Raw genomic sequence first — 10404 nt, 5'->3', positions numbered from 1 at the left:
ATTATTACACCTCAGCAGCTATTGTCTGTTCAGTGGACCGTTCTAACTTAAAACCCTATCACATGACTAGAAATTTTGAACCAGCTATAAAAAACCTCCCAACATTACTACTTAATACACGTAACCATTAAACATCTATGCAAGACCTCCTTTTATCATCTCAGAAACATTGCCAAACTTCGTCCTACCATCACCGTCTCAGATGCTGAAAAGCTGGTTCACGCATTTGTTTCCTCCAGGCTGGATTACTGCAATGCACTTCTCATCGGGATTTCTACCAAGAGTCTCCAGAGATTACAGTATATCCAGAATAGTGCTGCACGGATCCTGCTGAGAGTACGGAAACACGAGCACATCACACCTATCCTTCTTTCACTCCACTGGCTCCCTGTCTCTGCAAGGATAGAATATAAAATTTCTCTCCTTACATATCAGTGCATCTATGGAAATGCACCGCCCTACATGAAAGAACTTCTTACCCCTAAAATTTCATTGCGATCCCTCCGTTCTGCAAAATCAAATCTTCTCCACATTCCCAGAACTAAACTAAGTACCATGGGTGATCGGGCTTTCTGTTCTGCTGCTCCTCGTCTATGGAATGCCCTTCCTGACCATCTGAGGGCACCACAGACGATTGAGAGTTTTAAAAAGGGTCTAAAAACTTTTCTTTTTAACAGATGTTATGACTGTTAAATTAACGCTGATTTTATGATGTATGTCTCATAATGCTATGTTTATATTTGTTTTATATTTCATGTTTTATATTACTGTTTTTCTGTAGCACTTTGAGATTTGTTTTCAAATGTAAAGTGCGTTATAAATAAAATGTATTATTATTATTATTATTATAACGTAGTGGTTGCATAACCTAAGGTACAAAATCAGGCTAATGTTTTTGCACTGTAACTTGGTGTCTTGCGTTTTAATTTTAGTTCCCAATACGTAAAACAAGCATGCAGGATACAGCTCTGTAGCCCAGCTCAGACTTATTCTACATTCCCTGGCAGACTGCTCTAACCATAATGGCGTGTTGATGTTGTTGTTGGTTTTTTCTTTCTTCCTACCCATGGGAAACTTTGGTAAAAGCTGTTTTTGAAGGTCTATGGAAACGAGAGTGTGTACGCACTGAGCGCCTCCAACCTTGTTTTCAGTCTCGGTACTTCCTGGCAGTAACGTCATCGCTGAAGAAAGAGGGGCGAGCTCCTGAGCCAATCGGCCGCGCGCTTTGATTCTCGTGGACTAGCCTGTGTAACGTGCGGGCATGTATAAAAGGACGCGCTTGAATCAAAGGAGATTACATTTCAGAACGAAAGAAGACGTGTGTTTTGTAAATAGACTTGTTAGGACAAGGGATTTTGGACAGCAGTTTGTGGCGGCTGTCAAGGAAAAGGCATCTGACGAATTGGTACAGTACAGAAAAGTTTTTTGAAAGTTTGTTTGACTTTTGATCTTGGTTATTAGTCGACACAGGAGATGTTTGGACTGTTTGCTCTGTAACGTGTACAATACTTAAATTTTTGATTTAAACAATGTCAACCAAAATGGAGCAACCATTTTATCATGACGACTCGTTTCTCTCTGGCACTTCAGACGCCGCGACCCTGCGCGACTACAAGCTCCTAAAGCAGAGTATGAGCACCGGCTTCGTCGAGCCGTACCGCAGCTTCAAGAACGACTACTACCCTGTCGGGAGCGCAGACGCGTCCGGCTCGCTAAGACTCGCCTCGCCGGAACTAGAACGCTTGATCGCGCAGAGCGCCGGTGGCGTAATTACCAGTCCAACACCTGGTCAGTGCCACCTGTACGGACGCTCCTTCAACGAGGACCAGGAAGGTTTCGCGGACGGGTTTGTTAAGGCTCTTGAGGATTTGCACAAGATGAACCAGATTGCGCCACCCAACGTGTCAATTGGAGCACATGGAATGTCAAACTGCTCGGTGCAACCAGAGACGCCCGTCTACGCTACCCTGAACACCCCTAACACTAGCGTCCCACCTCCCACAAGCTATCCCAGCGCCACTATCAGCTACCTGCCTCATCACCACCAGTACCATCAGCATCATCATCAGCAGCACCATCACGTATCCCAACATCACTTTCAGCACGCACCCAGACTTGCCGCGCTCAAGGAGGAGCCCCAGATCGTCCCCGACGTGCACCCGGCCTGCGCCGAGACCTCACCCCCGACCTCACCTGTCGATTTGGAGGAGCAGGAGCACATCAAAGCGGAGCGCAAACGCCTGCGCAACAGGATGGCGGCCACCAAATGCCGGCGAAGAAAGCTAGAGCGTATCTCGCGTCTGGAGGACAAGGTCAAGGTGCTCAAGTCAGACAACGCCGGCCTGTCCAATACCGCGTCTCTACTGCGCGAACAAGTGGCACAACTCAAGCAAAAGGTCATGACGCACGTAAGCAGCGGGTGTCAGCTCATGTTGACGCCAAAAATCAAGTCGTATTGAACTACATGAACTGATTACAGACTGGAATATTTCAGAACATGCATTGCACAGGACACAGGACAATAGGTCCTATGAACTGTAACAAGATGAAAAGCAAGTACTGCACATTTCTTGCCTTAACTGTATGTATTGGTGAGATGGTTTGTTATAGTGGCCATTTTTAATTAATGGACCAGATTCACCTTTCAAAAATAAAGGTGCCAGTAAGGTTTCTTTATGATTATATCCTTTACCACCTGACTTTAAAGAGCCCTATTGCCAACTTTATTTTTAACGTGTACAGCAACATTGCTAGACCTAATTGTCAGTGACCCTCTAGCTTAGAGGTGCTCCAGCTTGGGATCATTTCCTTTTCTAACTCACCCACTAAACCCAGTTATTACTATATTAGCTGAATAAGGTGCGAGCAGGAAAATCACCAAACTGTGCTGGACTTGAGTTGAACTAAAACATTAAAAAGTCACTGACATTTAGGTCAAGCATGTTTAGAATTTTTAAAAAAATCTGTAAGACTTTTAAAATAAACTGTAACTGAATAGCGAACACTTCAAATTCCAGATTATGTCAGATTATTTTAAAAAATGTTGACTGGTAAAACAGAACAAGAACTTTAGTTCTGGAAATCCCAATTCAAGCACAGTTTTGTGGTTTTCATGCAGGGAATCTGGTGTCTTCAAGTAAAAAAAATCACCAATTGTTCATCTCTCTAGGACTGGATGTTGACTGATACATCCCTATACCGTAGAGAAGCTACAATACATGTTTAACTGACTGGAAGCTACAACTTTTAAGGATTTACATTACTCTTTAACAACCTCACTAACAGAAATATGTTACTGAAGTATTTTGTGAACACCAGTGGTACTATATTGGAGTTTTATTTTAAAAAAAACACACACTTTAAAAATTATATACAGTAGCTTTAGTTTGAAATCATCCCTAATTGTGGTACATTTAATAATAAAGATGCAAATCTTTAGTTGTATAAAATGTGCAAAACAGGCTTAACATCTCTGCACTGCAGAATGATGGAGATTAAAATGGGAAACACTGGATTTTTTTATGCAAATACAGTACATATTGCAGCACTTAAGTGGTTGTGACTATATTTTGTGTTGGGTTTTTTTTTTTGTTAAAAACTTTGTGTTGTATATTTTCCCAAATAATTTCATTTAGGTCAAAAGGTACTTTAAAATGAAATTCTGTGCACACTGTGGGACTTTTGCAGCACATCTTAATTGTTAAAACTCCATCCTTGTGCAAGTTATATCCTATGAATACATTCCGTAACTTATTTTCACTGTTTACGTCCGGTTGATCCGGACAAACCTTGACTGTAAATATTTTTTTTATTTGTATTTAAGTAAAAGTCATTAAAAAAAAATCAAATTTTAAGAGGATTTTTTCCAGATACACGCTGAATTCTTTACAGGGACTGGTACTAAAAGAAAAAGGTTCACTTTATGTTTTTACTCCATTTTTGTTAAATGACACATTTAGTTTCTTTTTAAGGATGGGGTAAAAAATGGAGTCTGGAAATTTTATTTGGGGTATTCAAGTAAAAACTAATGCATACTTCCGCACTAAACGTCAGTCTTTCAGAACAGTATCTGGTTAATTAAATTGTCATACCTTTAGTATGGAAGTATGTATTCAATGAACGACCAAAAGTCAAACTCGTTTCTTAGCAACGTATCGTCCATATATGGGTAAATCTTTGGCATGTACGTCATAGAGAGTAGAGTTGCCGGGAAACCCCGCCCACACTCCTGTCTTTTGCCTCCCTTTGAAGTCAGACGTTCAAATGAATGAAACGTGTGTGTGTGTGTGTGTGTGTGTGTGTGTGTGTGTGTGTGTGTGTGTGTGTGTGTGTGTGTGTGTGTGTGTGTGTGTGAAATTTAGCAACTGGGGAAATCCCCCCATAAAAAAACGGTTTCGGCGAAAAGAAAAGCTAAGATAAAAATAAGAACCGCGAACATTTTCCAGGCAGTTTGCTTAAAATTAGAGCTATAGCAAGCACGAAGATCAAAGAGCTAACAACAAAAATATAAAATTTATATAAGATCTAAAATAATAATCTTAAATAAAATTTTGAAGAATTACATTTAATTTACTTAATCCTCTCATTAACTTATTAGCTTATTGTGGATATAAAAAGTCTACACACAACTGTTAAAATGACACGGTTTTGTGATGTAAAAAAGGTCAGAACAGGAAGAACACACTACCACAATACATGTTCCACTGTATTATGGTTTATCCCAGATGCCATCAAGGCCAGAGAACGTATTGATTACTTATTACTTATTATTTACTCATTGATTACTATGTAACTGTTCTACTACAAAAAAGGAAAGTGCAGACCTGTCTTCAGCACTTTTATTTCTAAATGCCTGCCTTACATCTAATTACCTATTAGAGAGGAGCATGACATGAAGGTCCAGAACAAGGTAGCAATATTGAGCCAAGCCCAGTCTACATTACCTTAAATAGAAGTGTGAAAGCACTTTTCTTAAGTCAGGAATCAACTTAAGTGTATGTTTACTGTATAGTTTGCACCACACGTGCTAGTTATAAAGATACACCTAAAGTGGTGGTGCCCGAACTGTAAACTATAATGTCTATAATGTCAGGAGTCCAGCACAGTTGTGATGTAGGCTACATGTTTTACTGTCTGCTGGCTTGCAAAATCCCAAACTAAATCTTGAATTAGTTGCTGATTTATCAGTTTTTCACGCACACATAACTTTAAAAGTTATAACCAACTAAACTGTCTTCATATGTAATGGATACCAACAAATACATTTTTGGGAAAATGTGCCACTGTATGTTTGAATAAGGTTTTACAACCAATAATTAAGCAAACTCTCGCCTAACCTACTACAGGGGTGTACAAACAACAGTTTTGGCAGGAATATCTCTAAACAAACTGATTAAACAAGTTAAATTAGGTGTGCCTTAGTTTAACTGGAATGAAACCCTGCAGCTACACAGTCATGTGTGTGGGTAAAGTCGAAAACAACTGACCAACTATTTCTAGAAACCCATTGCTACCAAATTTTGTACTTAGCTATTAAAAGTCCGCCATCTAGTGGCCTGTGAGCTTATCGCATTCTAAAATTGTCAAACGCTTTAAACGATATCACGTCTTTTGCAAAAAAAAAAAAGGCAGATGCTATTTGCACCCTGGTGTAAGCAGCAAAGTGTACAGTTTGCACCCTGGTGTAAACAGCAATTTATACTATTTACACCCAGATGTAAATATCACAAGATTATAAATAATTTCACTATTTTTTATATTATTTTCAGATTGTATAATATTTTCAGATTGTATTATTTACATTATACATTATCTACACCCAGGTGTAAAATAGCAATATATACTGACATGCCAAAAGTCTTGGTACAGGAACTAGTATCATGTTAGGTACCCCTTTAGCCTGGCTAAGTGCAGCAGGCATTGGGTCCACAAGTGGACGGAAATATCTGGAATAGCCACCCTCATGCTATGTGTACCCGGGTGCAAATAGACACTCCGTTTTTTTTCGGAGTGTCTATTTGCACCCGGGTACACATAGCATTCCCCACACAGTACAGCTATTCGTACCCCAAAAAGAAAAAGAGCAAACAAACTCAACTGCGCATGTCTACCAACGACTGCTCTGCTGTAGGGCGCCACTTTGAAAGTTTGAACACTTCCAACAAAAGCTCTTTGGAATTATCAGTGTCACCACTGCAAATTTAAATGTACTTTTTTTCATGTGTGACAAGCCTCATTGTCACAAAGCAGCTTAACAGAAATAAGGGTTCAAGCAAAAGGATAGCTAAAAAGCTTAGTCTTATTATTAGACAGTTACACAAAGGTGTGAATGGTATATATTTCTCTTTATATTAGGGTACAAACAAATACATCACTTTTTACACATGGATGTATAAATTGCTGTTTGCTTCAGGTTGTATATTTTTCAGTTTCACACCAGTATATAAACACTATACATGGACATGCTAAAGGTCAAGAGATAGCAGTAAATTGATCATGAAGTGGCGTTACCTGGGGACGACTTGGGAATGCCCAAGTTGTGAGGTATTATCTTGTAAGTAAGGCTGACCACTGGCCAGTGTGCTCATGGCAAGGCGATGCGAATTAATGGAGTTTGAGTGAGGCAAGATTGTGGGTACCAGACGGGTGGTAGGTCCCAGTGTCACATGTACTGGGAATATGTCATAGAGGGACCAGAGATCCTGCACCTACAAATACTGACCTGTGTGTAGCTATCCAGATGGCACGGGTCAACACCCCTCCAGATATTTCCGTCCACTTGTGGAACCAATGCCTGCTGCACTTAGCCAGGCTAAAGGAGTACCTAACATGATGCTAGTTCCTGTACCAAGACTTTTTTTACATTTACATTTACACTTTTGGCATGTCAGTATATATTGCTATTTTACACCTGAGTGTAGATAATGTATAATGTAAATAATACAATCTGAAAATATTACACAATCTGAAAATAATATAAAAAATAGCGAAATTATTTGTAATCTTGTGATATTTACACCTGGGTGTAAATAGTATAAATTGCTGTTTACACCAGGGTGCAAATTGTACACTTTGCTGCTTACACCAGGGGTGCAAATAGCATCTGCCTTTTTTTTTCCGGAGTGTCTATTTGCACCCGGGTACACATAGCATTCCCCACACAGTACAGCTATTCGTACCCCAAAAAGAAAAAGAGCAAACAAACTCAACTGCGCATGTCTACCAACGATATATAAACACTATACATGGACATGCTAAAGGTCAAGGGATAGCAGTAAATTGATCATAAAGTGGCGTTACCTGGGGACGCGGCACGGTGGCTAAGTGGGTAGCACTGTCGCCTCACAGCAAGAAGGTCCTGGGTTCGATCCCCAGGTGGGGTGGTCCGGGTCCTTTCTGTGTGGAGTTTGCATGTTCTCCCCGTGTCTGCGTGGGTTTACTCCGGGTGCTCCGGTTTCCTCCCACAGTCCAAAGACATGGAAGTGAGGTGAATTGGAGATGCCAAATTGTCCATGACTGTGTTCGATATAACCTTGTGAACTGATTAACCTTGTGTGAAGATAAACTACCGTTTCCTGTCATGAATGTAACCAAAAGTGTAAAACATGACGTTAAAATCCTAATAAACAAACAAACAAACCGGGGGACGGCTTGGGAATGCCTATATCTGTATAAGTTGTGTGGTATTATCTTGTGAGTAAGGCTGACCACTGGCCAGTGTGCTCATGGCAAGGCGATGCGAATTAATGGAGTTTGAGTGAGGCAAGATTGTGGGTACCAGACGGGTGGGACATTTAACATTCCTTAATCCAGTGTCACATGTACTTGGAATATGTCATAGAGGGACCAGAGATCCTGCACCTACAAATACCACTGACCTGAGGGTGGCTATTCCAGATATTTCCGTCCACTTGTGGACCCAATGCCTGCTGCACTTAGCCAGGCTAAAGGGGTACCTAACATGATACTAGTTCCTGTACCAAGACTTTTGGCATGTCAGTATATATTGCTATTTTACACCTGGGTGTAGATAATGTATAATGTAAATAATACAATCTGAAAATAATATAAAAAATAGTGAAATTATTTATAATCTTGTGATATTTACATCTGGGTGTAAATAGTATAAATTGCTGTTTACACCAGGGTGCAAATAGCATCTGCCAAAAAAAAAAAAGGCTATGAAAAGTACTAAAACGACACCCAGGTAGTTTTATCCATAACACAAGCCAAACAATGGCTTTGTATTAGTGAAGAATCTACATATTCAAAAACTATGTCAGAATTGATTTAGTGGTTGATTTAGTCCTTTCAGAGACTTTTTATTGCACTGATTTTTGTGCACTGACTTTTTTTACAACAATTCTTATAGAGAACAGTGAGCTATTTAGCTAATGCAAATCCGAATGTCTATATTTTATTAGTGTAGCTACCAATTCCATTATCTGTATGATTCCAGCTGCAATTAGCATCATTACCTAATTTTATTTCCTGAATAAAGAATTCCTCCAATGCAACAGTAGCTAAACAGTTTACTTTTAAAATACAACCCCAAATCAGAAAAAGTTGGGACAGCATATAAAATGCAAATAATAAAATACATTTACCTTGTTTTTTATTTCATTGCCGACAGGATGAACCTGAGATATTTCATGTTTTGTCTGGTCAACTTCATTTTATTAATTAATGAACATCCATTTATGCATTTCAGGCCTGCAACTCATTCCAAAAAATAGTTGGGACAGTAAAGCATTTACCATTTTGTAATGTTGCCATTCCTTTTCACCACACTTAATAGACGTATTGGCACGAGGATACCAAGTGATTTAGTGTTTCAGCTTTTATTTTGTCCCGTTATTCCTACAAACACGTCTTAAGATGTGCAACAGTACGGGGTCGTCATTGTCATTCTCTATTGGGGACAGGTCAGGACTGCAGGCAGGCAGGCCAGTCCAGTACCTGTACACTTCTTCCGCAGCCACGCTTTTGTAATGTGTGCAGCAAGTGGTTTTGCATTGTCTTGTTGAAAAATGCATGGACGTCCATGGAAACAATGACACACGGCATCCACTTTTTTCAAAAAAGACCTGGAATGCTGATTCATCTGTCCCCAATACATGTTTCCACTGTGTGATGATCCATCCTAGATGCCTCAGAGCCCAGAGAAGTCGATGCTGCTTCTGGTCATGGTTAACATAAGGCTTCTTTTTTGCACAGTAAAGTTTTAAGTGGCATTTGTGCATGTAACTGTATTGTAGTGCTTGAAAAAGGTTTGCCAAAGTAATCGCTTGTGGTTATATCAGCTATTGTTGAGTGGCGGTTCTTGCTGCAGTGCCGTCTGAGGGATCAAAGATCACAGGCATTCAGCTTAAGCTTGCGCCCTTAGCCTTTACACACAGAAATTCCTCCCGATTTCTTGATTTGTTTAATGATATTAAAATATGCAAATTCCTTTTAATCTTTTTTTGAGGTACATTGTTTTTAAACATTTCAATAGTTTTCTCATGCATTTATTGACAAACTGGAGATCCTCTGATCATCTTTGCTCATCAAAGACTCAGCCGTTCCTGGAAGCTGCTTTTGTACCTCATTACTAGCCCTAAATTGCCCCCGTCCCAACTGCAACAGTCCCAAGGAATGTATTGTAGGCCTGAAATGCAGGAAGTACTGTATATAAACAAATGCAATTAAGTTAAGCAGACAAAAAATAAAATATCTTTGGTTCAAACTGTCTGCAATCAAATAAAAGTCAAAGTAAATGTAAGGAACACTGCATTTTTATTTTATTTGCATTTTCCATACTGTCCCAACTTTTTCTGATTTGGGGTTGTATTTTAAACAGGAGTTAATGTCCACCACAATTGCAAGACACAAAATCACACTTGACTGACATGGTACTTCTAAAGCGGCAGAATTGCTACGATTACAAAAATGTCAAAATAAATTACTTAAAAAAATAAATTCAAACATCGAAGGCACCTAACGACAGATGTGTATCTGTCACCTTTTCCAACTGGGAACTTGATCCACAAGGGGTCTAATTTCACCCTGCAGAATTTATGATTGGTTTCTCATACCAACATGCACTTGTAGATTAAATGTTTCACATTTCATTAGCACATTTTGTTTGATCTTACCTGAATTTTTGTAGGTCAGCCCCATTTGAAAAGATTTACAGCTGTACAGGTGTTTTCTTTAATAGGAGATAGCTGTGACTCATTTGAGACTTCAGACTAATATATCTTAGTATTTCAATAACTATCTCTATGGAATTTTCTTTAATCACTGCATAGTGTGCTGCTTTCTGAAAAAAAAAAGCTATTTTAAATTGCTAACATTGTCTAATTAAAACAAATTATTAATTAAATTTGGTTTACTGGTTAACTGAAGTGACATTTTTAAATA

The 10404-nt window shown here is 39.2% G+C and overlaps 1 protein-coding gene across 2 annotated transcripts; it reads left to right on the top strand.

Annotated features, from left to right (window-relative positions):
• Nucleotides 1-1323: 1323 nt before the first annotated feature.
• Nucleotides 1324-3823, top strand: junba (JunB proto-oncogene, AP-1 transcription factor subunit a). Of its 2 annotated transcripts, XM_063009651.1 has the most exons (2): nt 1383-1405; nt 1591-3823. In XM_063009651.1, the coding sequence occupies exon 2, from the start codon at nt 1632-1634 to the stop codon at nt 2457-2459; it is 828 nt and encodes a 275-aa protein (XP_062865721.1). In that variant the 5' UTR covers nt 1383-1405; nt 1591-1631; the 3' UTR covers nt 2460-3823. The 2 variants fall into 2 exon arrangements, with proteins under 2 accessions (XP_062865720.1, XP_062865721.1); XM_063009650.1 differs by having other exon boundaries at nt 1324-3823.
• Nucleotides 3824-10404: the final 6581 nt, after the last annotated feature.

This window comes from Trichomycterus rosablanca, chromosome 15 (genome assembly GCF_030014385.1).
Source record: "Trichomycterus rosablanca isolate fTriRos1 chromosome 15, fTriRos1.hap1, whole genome shotgun sequence".
Classification (NCBI taxonomy): Eukaryota; Metazoa; Chordata; class Actinopteri; order Siluriformes; family Trichomycteridae; genus Trichomycterus; species Trichomycterus rosablanca.
This window is presented reverse-complemented; position numbering and strand designations above follow the sequence as displayed.

Coding starts and splice junctions, on each gene's coding strand:
- junba (XM_063009650.1), top strand. CDS start 1,530: ATGTCAACCAAAATGGAGCAACCATTTTATCATGACGACTCGTTTCTC.